Below are 16,481 nucleotides of genomic sequence, written 5' to 3'. Positions count from 1 at the left end.
CTTTATGTTTTCAAAAATCAATTTCTTGTTGGCATAATCTTCAATAATAATCCTAAATAAACGTTAACTGAAAAAAGTATCTCAATGATTCTAATGGTTTAAATGTATCTTTTTCTGCAAGATTATGAGAGGTAATAAACTGGCAACAATGAACTAACAGCTGTCTAGTAGTGTGAATTAAAAAAGAAGAGAAAAATGAACAATTTCAAATTTTTATAAACAGCCTTACAGATTATCATGCCACATTATTTTCTCCTAAACAGAGGCGGACAGTAGTGGAGTATTTTTACTCTGCTTAAGGACATTTTTCAAGTGTCTTTACTTTATTAGTGTTTTTTTTCTTTGGAAAACTTTTACTTCACAACATTTCAAAGCATAATGTCATACTTTTTACTGCACTACGTTCCATATTGAATATAATTTAATACTTAATTACATTAAAAATGTAGTACTGTATACTTTTACTCAAGTATCTACATTTTCAATGTAATTAAGTATTAAAGGTAAAGAAACACATTTTTTTAATGAAACGTAGTGCAGTAAAAAATTATGACATTATAAATGATGGTTTTGAATGTAGTGAAGTAAAAGTTTTTCAAAGAAAAATACTGATAAAGTATATACTTGAAAAATTTACTCATGTAGAAAATAAAAATACTTCACTATACTGCATGCCTCTGCTCCTAAACATACAATGATCAAACAACTTTGTTAAGTCTTCCTCATATTTGTGCCCTGCAATGTGTACCTGTCCTGAATACAACTCAATTCTGACCTAATAAAAGAGGACTGGAATGTTCCGCTCAGAAGCTTTAAAGGGACAAAGTAAAAAAAAAAAATCATTAAAACGAGCTGATGCCCATTGCTCGTCTCATTTGCTCAAATGTAAGCCAGAAAGTCAAAGACCAGGGAGCCTGTGAACAAAACACAGAGTTAGAATAAGAACAAAAGTGAATAAATCTTTAACAAACACATTTGAAATCATAGTACCATTCTAAACCAAGTTGGTAGAAATCCTTTATAGAGGGAAACAAATCCTTCTCTTCTCACCGACTGAACAAGACAGTCAGTAGAAGACTTGTAGAGAAGACCCCTGCAAACAGAACGATAAAAATATGCGGTTATATCAACGCTAAATAATGTACTTTGGTTAATACACAAAACTAACCTTCCATTTGAATCCCGTGGCTGGTTCATTACTCTAGTTTTCACAACATCAGCCGGTGTTCCCATAATAGCTGCAACCAATCCTGAGCATATGCTATGAAAAAAAAAATATTGGTTGAACATGACGTTATTATGTGTCAACATTAGTAGAATAACAGAATTTCACCTTGCCAATCCATGACAAATGCTGTTGTCCGGTACAGAGGTGTTTCTCAGTAGAAAATGCTTGACTGTGTCGTATGTCATGAGGTCTAAACGTGAAACAAAATAAAAAATATTTGACATATTAGAAAAATGTAGCTGTCAACAGATTTCTAGAAGTCTTTGACAACCGTACCTCCTAAATTGACTAGGGCAGCTCTCTGGACGTTGGGAACCCATCCTGCCCAAAGGCCTCTTATTCCTGCCTCCGCTATGATCTTTGTAAAAGCATGGTATACCCCATGTACTCTGTCAGTTTAAAAAAACAACAACATATATACATTTAGATTTACGTATTAGGTGCATGCAGATTTATCTAGAGTTTAGATCGGGGGTTTTCAAACTGGGGTCCAGGGACCCTCAGGGGTCCTTCAGAAGGTTTGAAAATTTCAGAGAATAAAAAAGACAAAGCAAAAATTAAGTTAAGTTAATTAAGTTTAGTTAAAGTCAACCGAACATTCTAACTGCTTCATTTCTAAATGTGTCTTGCTGTATACATACTTTCCAGAATTGTATGTTTGCTTTGTAACTTTCTATCTTTCTTTATCTTGCTCACTGGGGTTGTAAAGTAAAATATCTAGCTTCTCCCAGACCGCCTTCAACTTACGGAAAAATGTTTGAACTGCGAGAGGTGTTACACTTCCTTCGTAAGTTGAATACAGAAGGGAAGCTAGATTTTCCTTCATAAAGTTTTAAATATGGATATTTTTCTTACACACACCCATCGATTCACTTCAGAAGGCCTTTATTAACCCCCGGAGCCGTGTGGGGCACTTTTATGATGGATGGATGCACTTTTTGGGGCTTCAAATTTTGGGCTGCCATTCACTGCCATTATAAAGCTTGGAAGAGCCAGGACATTTTTTTATATAACTGATTGTATTTGCCTGAAAGAACAATATCATATACACCTAGGATGACTTGAGAGTGAGTCAATTATGGGATAATTTTCATTTTTGGGTGAACTATCCCTTTAAATATAGCCAATTTAAGTTTGGAAACAATATGTAGTATTTATAATGTCACACTTACTATTTATCTAACAGTTTTTCATACATAAAAAATATAAATAGATTTTTAGGAAGGGGGTCCCTCATAAAAGGTTGATCATATTTGGGGGTCCTTGGCATCATAAAGTTTGAAAACCCCTGGTTTAGATGATATACTCATACAATAAAGGTTCCAAATGTGTGTTTTCGCAGCAATGCCAAGCATAGAAGAACCATTTTGGTTTCCCCTCCTTTCAGTGATCAACTTGTTTTCTTACTGTGAAGAACATTTTAATAATCTGAAGAACTTTTTTCCACTATAAAGCACCTTTTGTGCAATGGAAAGGTTATATGGATATTAAAGTTTCTTCATAGAACCATCAATGCTAATAATGAACCTTTAGTTTAGCAATTTCAAAGGACAGTTTACCCACAAATGAAAATTCTGTCATCATTTACTCACTCATAAAGGACAACTCCGGTGAAAAATGAACCTAGGGGTAATTAACACATGGTTACCGAGTAGATCGTTCACTGGGATGCGTTTTCATGAAAATCGAACGTAAAGAGTTTTATCTCTAAAAACAGATTAGCTCATAACGCTAGTATATGGGGCACAGAATAAGTCAAATTAAATCGCTAGTTAATACCACTAACAAGGCTCAAAATAGCCTCACACTAACACAGTAGCATGATGAGGGTCCCTACATGCAAACCAAAGCATTGAGAACTTTGTAAGTGTACAAACAGTTTAATGAGAAGAGACTTTATAAAGACAGAACATTACGCGTACACAGGCAGGAGCCATCTTGGAAAACCACGAACACTGTGCTAAGTGATGAACTGTGACTTGGAATCTCACATGGTCCGTTGTTTCCGGAAGAAAGCACTGAACGCAACAGAGAAAATAAATAAATAAAAATAATAAAAAAAAAAAAACTGAACGCAACAGAGACTAGTGCTTCCAAAGGATACACACTAAAGAGATGGCGGATTATTCAATCGTGGCTCGACTTGTCGAGACTGTTTTCCAAGATGGCTCCTGTCTGTATACGCGTAATGTTCTGTCTTTATAAAGTATCTTCTTGTTAAACTGTTTGTACACTTACAAAGTTCTCAATGCTTCGGTTTGCATGTAGGGACCCTCATTATGCTACCCCACCCCAATATCCCTTTAACAAGAATTACGGCTGTGCCTCACCTTGGCGGTTTCCCTTCTAGTCGGCGCCTGCCCTCCATTTGCATTTGAACTTTCACTAGATCTGTTGGACTAGCGATGAACTGGCCCAAGGCACCTGAAATCATACTGCCGATCACTGCTTTCCTATGGACATCACAGGACACATGCTGATCCCATCTATTTAGACTTTAATCACGGTGCTGTTTCAAATTTCACAGATGTTTCCCTCACCAAACTGGAAAATTGCCATCTTCAGATCTTCCCAAGACAGATTCTCTGAGCTGTTCATAGGCCAACATCCTGCCGCCTGAATACACTATGGATGAAGAATTTCAAAGTTCAAAGTCATGCAGTTGGACATCAAATCACTTATTTTGCCAGGCAATGCATTATGATTTGATTCTGTACATGCATATCATTTATAAAGTAGGCTGTTAATAAAGTTCAGAATCAAAGTGGACAATCCTTATTTTTATGGAATATTGTCGTATTTATAATAAATCATTTATCCTTGTGTATCTTCTTTTTTTTTTATGAATGTGCCTTCATAATGTTTAATCAAAATAACTTCCCCTCCCTCTTGCAATGACATCTCTTCTCTGGTGACGTGTTTACTGGCAGGATAACCCTAACCCCAATAGCAAACCACAATGATCTAGTCAAGTCCTGCCCTATATTTTTCTTGTTCAAGATGTTGTAGATGCATATATACACCGATCAGGCATTATGACCATTTTCCTAATATTGTGTTGGTCCCCCTTTTGCTGCAAAAACAGCCCTGACCCGTCAAGGCATGGACTCCACTAGACCCCTGAAGGTGTGCTGTGGTATCTGGCACCAATATGTTAGCAGCAGATCCTTTAAGTCCTGTAAGTTGCGAGGTAGGGCCTCCATGGATCATACTTGTCTGTTCAGCACATCCCAAAATGTTCACTTGCTGCCTAATATATCCCACCCAATAACAGGTGCCTTGATGAAGAGATAATCAGTGTTGTTCACTTAACCTGTCATAATCGGTGTAACCACAATAGAGAATAGAAGACTCTCACAACTTCTGCTGACTTTAACATTTCACCTATATGTCTGTAGATGGCTGGTGTGACCCCTTGCCACAACTTCAAGGCCCCCTCTTCTCGCACTATACCCAAAGCTGTGCTCAGCATGCCCCTGTATTTTGGAGGCTGAACACTTCCACCATGCTGTCGGGAACCACCTTCACCCTGTATCTGAAGTCTGGTTTTGGTAAGGTCCAGAGGGAATGTGACTAAAATTAAAAATGGTATAAAAATCACTCAGAAAAGTGCACTCACAATTAATTATTAAAATACAGTAGGTAGCCTAGATATCAAGCTATATAAATATATAATATTTTTAAAAAAGTATTATTTAAAAAACTAGAAAAGATGTGTATCTACCTAATTCTGCAACAGTTGCTGCACATGCTGACAGAGTGAACTTTGATACTCGGGGCCACCGCGAATTTTCTCGTACAGGATGCATGGCAGGTGTCCTCTGATTCCCACTAAAATAATATGAACGTAATTCTATATAAATTTTTCTAAAAGAATTACGAACCTGGACTGCATGCTCTTGAAATGTTTACACTGTTCAAAACAGTATAGGCTACGACCTTTAATAAGAGGCGAGGGCGTTTTTTTTAACCAAGCCGGTTGGTCGGTGTGGTTAACGACCCTCCTACGCAATACGTTCTAAACTACAAAAGAAGCGTCATGCACCTAAAACTACATTTCCCAAAGCAAAGGGGCGACGACAAACATACGTAAGACAAGCTCCTTGCTTTTCCACGGAATGAATAATCTATCTATCTATCTATCTATCTATCTATCTATCTATCTATCTATCTATCTATCTATCTATCTATCTATCTATCTATCTATCTATCTATCTATCTATCTATCTATCTATCTATCTATCTATCTATCTATCTATCTATCTATCTATCTATCTATCTATCTATCTATCTATCTATCTATCTGTCTATCTGTCTGTCTGTCTGTCTGTCTGTCTGTCTGTCTGTCTGTCTGTCTGTCAATCATCTTTTTGTATATATTTTAATATTAAAGTCGAATTGTCGAATACACAACAATAATGCTTAAGCTCTTTGGCTACAAACCAATCATCACTTGTATAGCAGTATAAACAATAAATAGCTTTTTACTGCCATCTAGTGTTGCAAATGAAATTTCATACAAGTTCGACATTTATGGATAAACATTGATGATATAAATTGATTATGTTAAAATAAATGATAGTATTTCTTGTATTTTTATTCTTCTAAATTATCTATAATAATAGCCTCATCATTTCTTAATTTAATAAAAATTTGCATTTAGTTTGTATAGTTGCTTTTCAATGGTCAAAACAAGCTATTGAACAAATAATTAGCTTATTAAAATGATAGATGTCTGTTAGCAGTCTATTATATGTAGCCTACTTTTAATGTCAACATGTTTTACATAAACATGTAGTATCAGAAACTCTTAAAAATTGTACAGCTTGTTGAGGTATTGCATCCAAGAGGCACACTATTAGGGAGACTGCCATTCCAAATGTATCCAATAATTCACGGTTTACAAATAACTTTGTAACTAGGTTAATCTAAAGGGGGCCGTTTAATGTGACGTCACACACAAAGCCATCTATGGTTGTGCTTTCTCATTTCAATCAGCCTATAGTCTGCAGAGCGGCGAACCACCACAGAGGTAAGGTCGGAGCTTGAACATATAACTACTTTGAAAGGTTTTAAAATGTAAATGAATTATTTGAACGAATATATGTTTTACCAGTGGAGTTATGGATTAATGACCCAGAGTACATGTACAAGCCTCTTTAATGCGGTGTGAGAGTGCCTTTTGCGCACACAAAGTGTTTGTTTCTTTCTTTATTTATGTGTATTTCAGGGAATTAAATCCATGTGATGGTCGCATTCAAATTCCGTGTGATTCACAAATTGCTTCAATACAATGTTTCACACATTTCTTCACTTTCCGTGTTAAGATTCTCACTTCCGCATTGCTTGATCTAATGATAATCCTCGTGCTCAGCTGTGAAAGCCGTCCAGACGTTTATTTATTATGCTTTATTATGTTTAACCCACGCCACGGTATGGTATCAATCACACACGTATTATTTTCTTAATCAAAATATGTAATTATAGTCGTTATATATTCAGCATCTGCAATAAGCCGGCAGGGTGCGGCGTTGCAACTCTCTACTCGTCCAGAGAGGGCGCAAAATAAATAGTGAATAGAACGTGCATAAATCAGTTTAATATTTTTATTCAGCATCATGTTTGTTTTTGTGATCCACGTAAGAATGGTCAGGACGCAATAAATGAACTATTATGTATTATTCTAGACTCTAAGATAGGTCACAGGAATCTTCGTAGGCTTATCTCTTAATAAATTATTTCAATTAGCCTACTTAATACCAATTTGTGGGTAATACAGTATAGATTGAGTAAAAACATTGACAAATAAAGCATCAAAAAAGGGATTTAAAAAAATGTATTTACAGAATTGATGTAATGCATATTTTTGTCATGAACAATGTGTTTAAACAAGTTTCAGTTGTTAAATAACATTTCAAAGTGTTTACATGAATTTTTGACTGGTTTTATGTCAGGTGGGTACAACCAAATAGTGTGTATATACTATAGTTGTACCACCTGACATGGAATGTGAACCAGCCTACCCATACTTGAAATTAGCAGTTTTTACCAGTATGTGTGAGAGATGTACAAACCTTTTCACTCTGCCACAATGATAAGTTGGGCTCGTCTGGATGATTGATTATCATGTTTACAGTCATTACATAAAGATGAGTTCATAATGAAAGAGCCATGTTTGCACTGAAGTTGTGCCATCCTGACATTTGAGACTATACAAATGGCTGGACAAAAGTTTTTCAATTATCTCAGCAGCTTTAAAACTACTGATATTTCTTCATTTTAGGTTTCAAACCTAAAATGATGCCATAGCATTTTATTTTTAATTTCTATTATTAAGACACCATTTTAAATAGTTTTCTTATTAGTTTATTTGTCCAGACAGTTGCGCCACCTGACATTTTGTGGGTTTAAGATAACAAAACATAATATAAAATGTATTATTTAAATGTGCTAGAAATGAATGAAAACTAAATAGGTTTTATAGAATAATGTGATATATGTCATGAATTTATCAAATTATTTTAAAAGGAAATAATGCACTTAGACATGGTCTTGTCACTGACCCATGCATGTATAATTTCAGCGGCAAAAATGAATGTGGAACATGAAGTTACGCTGCTCATTGAAGAGATTCGTCGACTGGGCAGTAAAAGTAAGTCTGGTACTATTTTTATTTTATTTTATTAACACAATTGTTAGGGATAAAGTATAAGACCACTAGAGAAAATGCGTCTTTTTGCCTTTTTTCTATTATAAATGATATTATTTGCAATTTCTATGAAACGTTGATTTGAAAACTTGTATTCATTTTAAAATGTCTTTGCATTTGCTGCCTCCTTTTTGCATTAATGTCAGCAGCATGATTAGAAAATGAACCAAAGAGCAGCTTGTGCTTAGATGGAAAAACATCTGACCGACTGTATAAAAGTGTTTAGGTGATCAATGTCACAAATTTGCATATTGGTTTGCCTTAATGGTATAGCGTTGGTATATGGCAACAATTAACTTCTACTCATTTCCTTGTTATTCAGAAAAAATGCAACAAATTGCACTATGGGAATATAAAGGGCAGGCCTTAAAGGGATAGTTCACCCAAAAATGCAAATTTGATGTTTATCTTCTTACCCCCAGGGCATCCAAGATATAGGTGACTTTGTTTCTTCAGTAGAACACAAATGAAGATTTTCAACTCCAACCGTTGCAGACTGCCAGTCGTATGATGCATGTGAATGGTAGCAAAATCTACGAGAGGGAAAAAAAACATGCACACACAAATCCATATTACACCCTGCGGCTCGTGACGACACATTGATGTCTTAAGACATGAAACGATCCGAAACCGAACAGTGTTTATATAATTTTTTACCTCTAATACACCACTATGTCCAACAGCCTTCAGCGCGCGATTACTTCCGGTAAGTCTTGGATGCCCTGGGGGTAAGCAGATAAACATAAAATTTTCATTTTCGGGTGAACTATCCCTTTAAGGTAGCCAATGTTAGCTCTTCCATGTGATGAGAGTGAAGATGAGTTAGCCAAATTATACGGAACGATAGGGATTAAACTTATTTTTGGTTTCCATGAGTCCCAAGTATATAAATCCATCAAATTCTAAAAGAAATGTGCATTTAAATAGAAAAGAGAAGCATAATTTAATAGAATTTTTTTTGGACCATTTTCCATTGTGGTATAGCGTTGCCATATATGGTACAAAATTTTTTTTTTGGTTTGTTTGATTGAAGCTATTTCATGAAATAACTTATTTGAAAAAATATTTCAGGGTTAGAACATAATGCATACCATAGAGGGTTGAACTACAACATTCTAATACAAGTTCTTTTATGATCAGAAAGTCTTCAGGTGCGCATTTAGTTTCTGTTAGTCAGCATACAAATGCAGGCGTTTGGCTTTCCTATTCACTCAAACCAGGCTGAAGATTCCTCATACTGCTCGCTGTTCTTTTGAGACTGATTCTGTATTGTCAATCAAGTATATAGACGTTAATGGGAGACTTTCAGGGTTGATAATGAAGGATTTCGAGCGAACCCTGACCACTCTTACTGTCTCGCAGACGCCGATGGAAAGATCAGCGTCAAATTTGGAGTCTTGTTTAATGATGACCAATGCGCCAACCTCTTTGAAGCTCTGGTCGGGACGCTGAAAGCGGCCAAGCGAAAGAAGATCATCGCTTTTGAAGGGGAGCTGCTACTGCAAGGAGTTCACGACAACGTGGATGTCATATTGCTGCAGGACTGAATTTGACAGTCTTTTCTAAACCTGGGTGAAAAAGTACAAACGTTTTTGACGTGTCATTGCTACATTTTGATATGGAAATATACTTGAGAATGTAACATTTTTGTATACTGCATTGGAATATTTTTATACAGCTAATTTTTTTTCTCTCAGGGGAGTGATTTGCACACGATTCTTGAAAGTAGCAATTTTCCCTGTTCAAACATCTCAACATCTCATATATCAACAGTTATAGTGTGCATGATCATGTTAATGGATTTTTGGGACTTTGAATGAATTCATCAAACATTGTTTAAAACCTTATGGAAATGAATATCCTCACTAGTTAATATACATTTTATAGATCATACCTCTGATGTCCAATTCTGCCTACACTCTTAAAAACAAAGGTTACGGTTGCACCGATGCCATAGAAGAACTTATTTTGATTCCCCAAAGAACCCAGTAAACAGCACTTAAAAAGAACCATTTTTTCTTAGTGTGAAGAACAAATGGAAAGTTCCCATGGATGTTAAAGGTTCTTCATGAAACCATCAATGCCAATAATAAACCTTTATTTTTAAGAGTGTATAATGACTGCATAATTGCTCTTTCAACAGTATCATGCGATTGTTTTGCAGTCTCATTACTGTGAAATTATTAATTTCATGCATAGTCATTCAAGTTATGTGCCAAAGTATGTCAAAGGCTGATAAATATGACTAGTAAGTAACATTTATCTGCTGTATGAAATGTTATATAAATGAACCAAGTTTGACACCTCATCAGAACTGTTCTAGGGGGATATTCTGTTTTATAAAGCTCTTGTGAAAACATCCCCACATTGTACCTGTGCTATTCTTGTTCTATGTGTACTCAGATGTTACATAGGACTCCTAATGGTGCAGTTCGTAAGCTCAGGAAGTCCTTAAAGGTGCTGTATGTAAGTTTTTGACTGTAGTAAAGCATAAAAATCCCATATATTTGCAGATATTTAGGAAACATAAGTTTACAAACAGACAGTTATTCTACTATGAAACGTGCATGTCGGAATGTCTGTTTTTGTTTTGGTCTGTGCGATACAACATGTTGCCAATTTACCCAATTCTATTTCGACACCACAGGTTGCCAGTTGGTGGAAAACAGCATTTTGCTGCCATGGAAGCCAGCAAACAAACTGGGTCAGAGATCGCAGATTCTACCCGACCTAAAGAGCCTCGGCTCTAAAAACAACAACAACAAAAAAACACATTAAAACGTGGATAAACCAACTCATCAACTTACAGTGTGTGAGTCTCCTCACCTTCCATTGTCAATTGACCTATCGGTAAGCCCCGCCCCCCTTAGTTACTGTTGCTGACTCGGACAAACAAACGGAGTTGCTATATCTTACAATGACAGTTGTCAGTGTGAAAATCTTATCCCAAGATGTTTTTGGACACAGAATGTAGCGTATACCCCGTCCAAATGATGGCCAAACTTAACTGATGGTTTATCAAGTTTATTATGTCCTTTTTTACACCAAAAAATCATCGTAAGAGCTGAACGAACAACGCATAAGAAATGCGCATTAACGTCTCATTCACAAACTCTCTCTCTCCGTGGCATTACCATTAACATACACAGCAAATCACACAAAAACACTCATACAACTAACAGTAAACAAACATATACACAGAGCTTAAGACTTTTCGGAGGTGCAGTTAATAACTGGCAGTGTTGGGCACGTTACTTTAAAAAAGTAATTAGTTATAGTTACTAGTTACTTCTTACAAATAGTAAGTGAGTTAGTAACTGAGTTACATCATTATAAAAGTAATTAATTACCAGGGAAAATAACTGTTACTTTTTTTTTTCTTCAAATGTTCAAATATGTCAAATAACTTGGATGCCCCCAATATTAAATATGTTAAATTAATGAATTGGACACTAAATAGAATAAATTATTAATATAAAACATTGTACATTAATGTACACTGTTGTAATGTTGCTGTGGGACAATGTGAGAGACACCTATCAAATTCAATATATTATTGTAAATATTATCAGTAGACCTACTATAGTGTACATATTGTGTAAATATTATCAGTAGACCTACTATAGTGTAAATATTGTGTAAATAGTATCAGTACTTCTTTACTACTCCTCTGGTAGTGGAGCTCACGTTATCACTTGGGTTTTTAGCCACTAATGTTGTGGCTGTGATGACGTGAGGCTTCATTAGATTAGAAATAGAATGACTGGCCACCGACGTGGAGAGACTCTTTCTTCCTGGGCATAAGCTGCACGTTACATAAACATTCTTACCTTTCACCTCAATGAGGGAAAAGTAGCGCTTATACTTTCAGTTTGCGAAAGCGACCTTTGAAGTCGTTGGACTGCCATCGCTGACTGTGCATATGCGTGTGCGTCATAGGTGTGTGTGTGAACTCAACCTATCAACCTCAACCTTGTATCCCACCCACCAATCATCATCAGTTATGTGTACCACCAAACCCAACCCCCAACACGCATGGCTGGCGCGCGCACACACACACACACACAGGGCCGGCCCTGACCAATTTGCTGCCCTAGGCAAGATTTTACTTGGTGCCCCTTGTATCAAGGTTTAGCACTACATGTTTTCAGTCTAAGTTGCGGAAACACTGGTACTGTTTTATTTTTTTAATGCATTGATGTTTTTTAATTTTTATTGTTGTTGTTTTATATGATGTCCAGTCCATTCTACCCCGTCATTATGTTCATGATATTATTATTATAAAACATTTTTAAAAGGCTGATGAGAGTTAAACTATACAAAAATAGCACCTACGCCACATTACAGCCTAAACACAAATAACAAGTAATTGCATCTAGCATTCATGCACAAACTATTGAGAACTAGCAAAAGTGTTTGTTTTCCAATAGATGGCAGCAAACTTCCACTAATATGCACATTCATGTTTTCACCATGAATTAAACTGAGATTTCATGTGAAATTTACATAAAATGTTGCTATTTTAAATAAACCTGTATATAAATATCATTACTAATTTCGGCAAATACTTTTAAAAATGTCCATATGTCCCCTTAAAACTGCACAACTGTAGAATAAAAACATTAGGCTATTAAAAAAGTGATATTACATGCGTTTAAAATTAGATATGATTTTTTTTTTGGACAAAATACACTATCTGTGGCCACTGGAGAACCCAGAACAGCTGCTTGCATATAGTTTAAGGTAAAACTGGAATTAATTAGCATACATTAGTATTTTACTACAATGCATTTAAATAAACTGTTCATTCATTACACCACTTTACCTCTGTCTTTACACTGCAAAAAAATGCTCTTCTTATTTAGTATTTTTTTTCTTGTGTCCAGTCCAAACATCAAAAAATTATTAAATCAAAATGTATTTACTAGTAAAATGACAGATAATTTTTTCCTTGTTTTCTGGGGGAAAAAATCTAAATGAAGTGAGTTTTAGCTTAAAACTAGCACAATTATCTGCCAAATGGGGTGAGAAGAATTATCTTATTTCTGTTTGGGACAGAAATAAGATTTTAATCAGAAACAAGATTATTTTTCTCACCCCATTGGCAGATAATTTAGCTTGTTTTAAGCATAAACTCACTTAGGAAAAAATATTATTTTACATATCTAGTAAATGCATCTTGGTTTAAGAATTTTTAGATATTTAGACTAGAAACAAGACAAAAATACTACATAAGAAAAGCATTTTTGCAGTGTTTCCCTTATCTTGCCTGCATCAGAGGGCTTCTGTTTTTTATGACACTACAATTCGGCAATCCGTCATAAATAATCAGGCAACTTTCACCGTGTCTACACCTGTAGCGAGCGGCAAGCACCCTAAAATATGAAAGCAATCCTGTCTACATTAGATGCGGCGAGAGGCGACGCGACACAACAAATTCCATAAGTTAAACTGATCGCGCGTTATATTTCTGACGCACTTCAAGTAGCTCGGCGGGGGAGATTGATGAGGCGGACCGGGAAGACGCGGTTTTTTGCGCTTTATTTGGTCATATTTCAAATTAATATGAATAAAATAGTATCAGTAAAACATTTTGGCGCCCCTATGGATGAGTGGCGCCCCTAGCATTTGCCTATTCCGCCTATGCCACGGGCCGGCCCTGCACACACACACACGTTGCAGGTCCGACTGACAGAGAGCCTGTTCGGATGAAAACCGCTTCAATGAGCTCAATTATAGTAACGCTGCATTTTTTCCCTCAGTAACGCTAACGGCGTTGTAACGGAAGAAACAGTAATTCGTTTCATTACTCGTTACTGAAAAAAGTAATTCCGTTAGTAACGCCGTTTATCTATAACGCCGTTATTCCCAACACTGATAACTGGTAAACTTTGTAGCTGCAAAACAACTCCGATAAACTGCGTGCAAGCTTTCCCTTTCACTACCCGTAGACTATAATACCCATCAAAATAGGAGTCCTCCTTAGTAGGACAGATAATGTAGACCTTAAACATATCTAAAATTGAATTAATTTACATTTAACCAGTTAAATATGGAGAGGCACTGAAATGTAGACCATCGTGTTTTTGACCTACACCATTACATGATGTGAGAACAGTTAGTTATTTCGGTTTGTATGTTAGCAGGGACTCACCAACTTTAATCGTAACTTAATGAGAGTTTGACAAACAGAAAATCCTCTCAGGATCCCTGGAATCAGTGTTACAGTACCAAAGGCACGTCATTTTAGCATTTTTGTAGCATAAACACCATCAAACCGATGAGAGCTTCGGATTTTCCAATGTTTCTCTATGGCGCTGACACCTAAAGATGTCAGAGTTCCGGTCCCAGCGCAAGTGATACTCAACTGCTATTGGCTCATCTGCGTTCGAGGGGAGGGGCTTACCGATAGGTCAATTGCGCTTACTCTTGTTGTGTGTGCTCAAACTGGCAACTCGCGTGAGCGTAGAGTCTGAGGAGGAGGAGGAGGAGCGGGGCAAACAATATTTTGAATTTGGACTGCAGTACCCATTCCAACCACTAGCTGTCATTACATACAGCACCTTTAACATGAGCAGCAATAGGAAATGGAGGCTGTCCAAAATCGCATGCTCTCTTGAGTATGTCATTTTTTGAATAATTAATTACTTTGCAACAGTTAAAAAAAAAGTATGTTCTATATAGCATGAATGTAATCTGGACATTCAACATTGGCCATATCACAGTGTCAGTTATGTTGCTTCACTGCCATTCACAAATCCTCTGCTATGGCCTCATGGGATAGTAGAGTTTCCACTGGATGCACACTTCAGAATCTCGCCGGAAGAGGTCATCCGGTTAATAGCCTACTCTTTTGAGTACTGTAAGTAAGGACATTGGCCTACTTGTTTTGTCACATGCCGTTTTTTCGCCTGCTATATAGTAGGGAAGAATGCGATTTCGGATGCAGCCATTAAATAGAGATAATGTTTAAAAATATGTACTGGATTATGGGGATAAATAATAAAAACCGATTTTCTTTTTTATAGATAAATATATGAATCTACAGCATCCGTACCTCAACATTTTAATCCGACTTGAAATTTCCAATTTGTAGTGTGTATATGGATTTCTGTGTTGCTCTTTGATTTCTGTCTTGTGATGGTTCATCTGCTTTCGGGATGGCTGGAGACAGTTTATTTAAAAGTGCAATAAACTCAGTCATATAAATAGGCTACATGAACTGGATTTAAAACACTCAAATTCTTGACAAGTAGGCCTACTGATTTATAGAACTGAATGGTGCAATTAAAAGTCAAAGAACATAGATCAGAGGTGCCCAAACTTTTTACAACGAAGGGCCAGAAATCAAACTTGATTGAAGTCTGTGGGGTGAAACTAAGAGTTGCATTATATCAAAATTTTATATTCTTTTTAAGTGGTTAGCCTTAGTTCCCCTGATTTATGATTTCATAACTTTAAAACATGAAGCAATCTGCTTAACTACTCCAGTTTGATTTTTAAAGTTTTATAATACAATGAAACTTTATTGCTGTTTTTAATATTTAGTTACGCCAACTGGTATTTTAGAAAAATTAAATAAAAAGCAAAAGAATCTTGAACGTGCCATCTCATGTTTAATTTATTGATTATGTTGAAAAACGATATTAGAGAGCTTCAGTTCAGTATTAATATTACTGTAATATTTTTGCACCTGTCAGTGTTTATTTATTTTTTTGCTGATTGCACATTATCTCGAACATAACGCATAATAAACAAAAGACAAGTTACAGTATTGAGCTGCATGATTCTGGATAATTTGAGAATCACCATTTTTTTTGTTCCAAACAGAGATCACAATTCTTCCATGATTCCGAACAGACAACTAAACAAAATAAAATGCAATTTACTAGAGGTTCTGACAAAATGTTAATTGCTGCAGAGTATGTTTAATCAATTTGAATGAATATTTTTTTTGTAATCCATTTGAATGAATTATTCAAGGCCTCTCTTATAAAGACTTCACTTGTTTCATTACTGGATGAATCAGCGTTTTTGAACAAATGTCTTAAATGATTCAATATTTTTTACAATTTTTATAATTTATATTATCTTTATTTTAAGCGTTGTTACTTTTAAAGGTGCAGTGTGTAATATTTATGAGGATCTATTGACAGAAAGGCAATATAATATACATAACTATGTTTTCAGTGGTGTATAAAGACCTTACATAATGAACTGTTGTTTTTATTACCTTAGAATGAGCCATTTCAATCTACATACACCGCGGGTCCCCTTATGCTGCGTTCACACCAAACGCGAATAGAGCGTCAGAATCATGTCCACCGCGTCTAGTTGGACACTTGAACATTTTGCTCGATTTATATGCTTGAACAATTTGAATCCATTCACGCGTCCACAGTGAATTGGACGTGCGAAGGGATTCAAATTGTTCAAGCATATAAATCGAGCGTTTGAAGCTAAATAGACGCTTGTTCAAGGCGCTCCAAGAGAAATATGTCATAAAACACCACTCTGCCTCTTCATTTTCATTAAAAATAAATA

General features: G+C 35.8%; 2 protein-coding genes across 3 annotated transcripts; one reads left to right on the top strand and one right to left on the bottom strand.

Moving 5' to 3' along the window:
• Window positions 1-197: 197 nt before the first annotated feature.
• slc25a27 (solute carrier family 25 member 27) lies at window positions 198-5,248 on the bottom strand. Of its 2 annotated transcripts, XR_013817582.1 has the most exons (10): window positions 4,953-5,187; window positions 4,613-4,801; window positions 3,769-3,853; window positions 3,559-3,681; window positions 1,505-1,617; window positions 1,334-1,418; window positions 1,169-1,261; window positions 991-1,093; window positions 638-914; window positions 198-356 (listed from the first exon to the last, which is right to left on the bottom strand). XR_013817582.1 is itself a non-coding variant. In XM_079830430.1 (9 exons), the coding sequence occupies exons 1-9, from the start codon at window positions 5,035-5,037 to the stop codon at window positions 843-845; spliced, it is 948 nt and encodes a 315-aa protein (XP_079686556.1). In that variant the 5' UTR covers window positions 5,038-5,248; the 3' UTR covers window positions 198-842. The 2 variants fall into 2 exon arrangements, 1 of the variants encoding a protein (XP_079686556.1); XM_079830430.1 differs by having other exon boundaries at window positions 198-914; window positions 4,953-5,248.
• A 920-nt stretch (window positions 5,249-6,168) lies between these two features.
• Window positions 6,169-10,737, top strand: abracl (ABRA C-terminal like). Its single transcript, XM_079830896.1, has 3 exons — window positions 6,169-6,260; window positions 7,812-7,880; window positions 9,300-10,737. The coding sequence occupies exons 1-3, from the start codon at window positions 6,200-6,202 to the stop codon at window positions 9,482-9,484; spliced, it is 315 nt and encodes a 104-aa protein (XP_079687022.1). The 5' UTR covers window positions 6,169-6,199; the 3' UTR covers window positions 9,485-10,737.
• Window positions 10,738-16,481: the final 5,744 nt, after the last annotated feature.

This window comes from Gobio gobio (assembly GCF_949357685.1).
Source record: "Gobio gobio genome assembly, chromosome: 12".
Classification (NCBI taxonomy): domain Eukaryota; kingdom Metazoa; phylum Chordata; class Actinopteri; order Cypriniformes; family Gobionidae; genus Gobio; species Gobio gobio.
Note: the sequence above shows the minus strand (reverse complement) of the source record. Positions and strands in the feature narration are given on the sequence as shown.

What these genes read in the sequence shown, in the direction of transcription:
- slc25a27 (XM_079830430.1), bottom strand. Translation starts at nt 5,037, where the DNA reads ATGCATCCTGTACGAGAAAATTCGCGGTGGCCCCGAGTATCAAAGTTC. An exon ending in AGCCATCTACAGACATATAG is followed by an intron (nt 3,854 to 4,612) that starts GTGAAATGTTAA and finishes CTTCATCCATAG; the next exon opens with TGTATTCAGGCGGCAGGATG. An exon ending in GATGGCAATTTTCCAGTTTG is followed by an intron (nt 3,682 to 3,768) that starts GTGAGGGAAACA and finishes TGATGTCCATAG; the next exon opens with GAAAGCAGTGATCGGCAGTA.
- abracl (XM_079830896.1), top strand. Translation starts at nt 6,200, where the DNA reads ATGGTTGTGCTTTCTCATTTCAATCAGCCTATAGTCTGCAGAGCGGCG. An exon ending in AGCGGCGAACCACCACAGAG is followed by an intron (nt 6,261 to 7,811) that starts GTAAGGTCGGAG and finishes GTATAATTTCAG; the next exon opens with CGGCAAAAATGAATGTGGAA. An exon ending in TCGTCGACTGGGCAGTAAAA is followed by an intron (nt 7,881 to 9,299) that starts GTAAGTCTGGTA and finishes ACTGTCTCGCAG; the next exon opens with ACGCCGATGGAAAGATCAGC.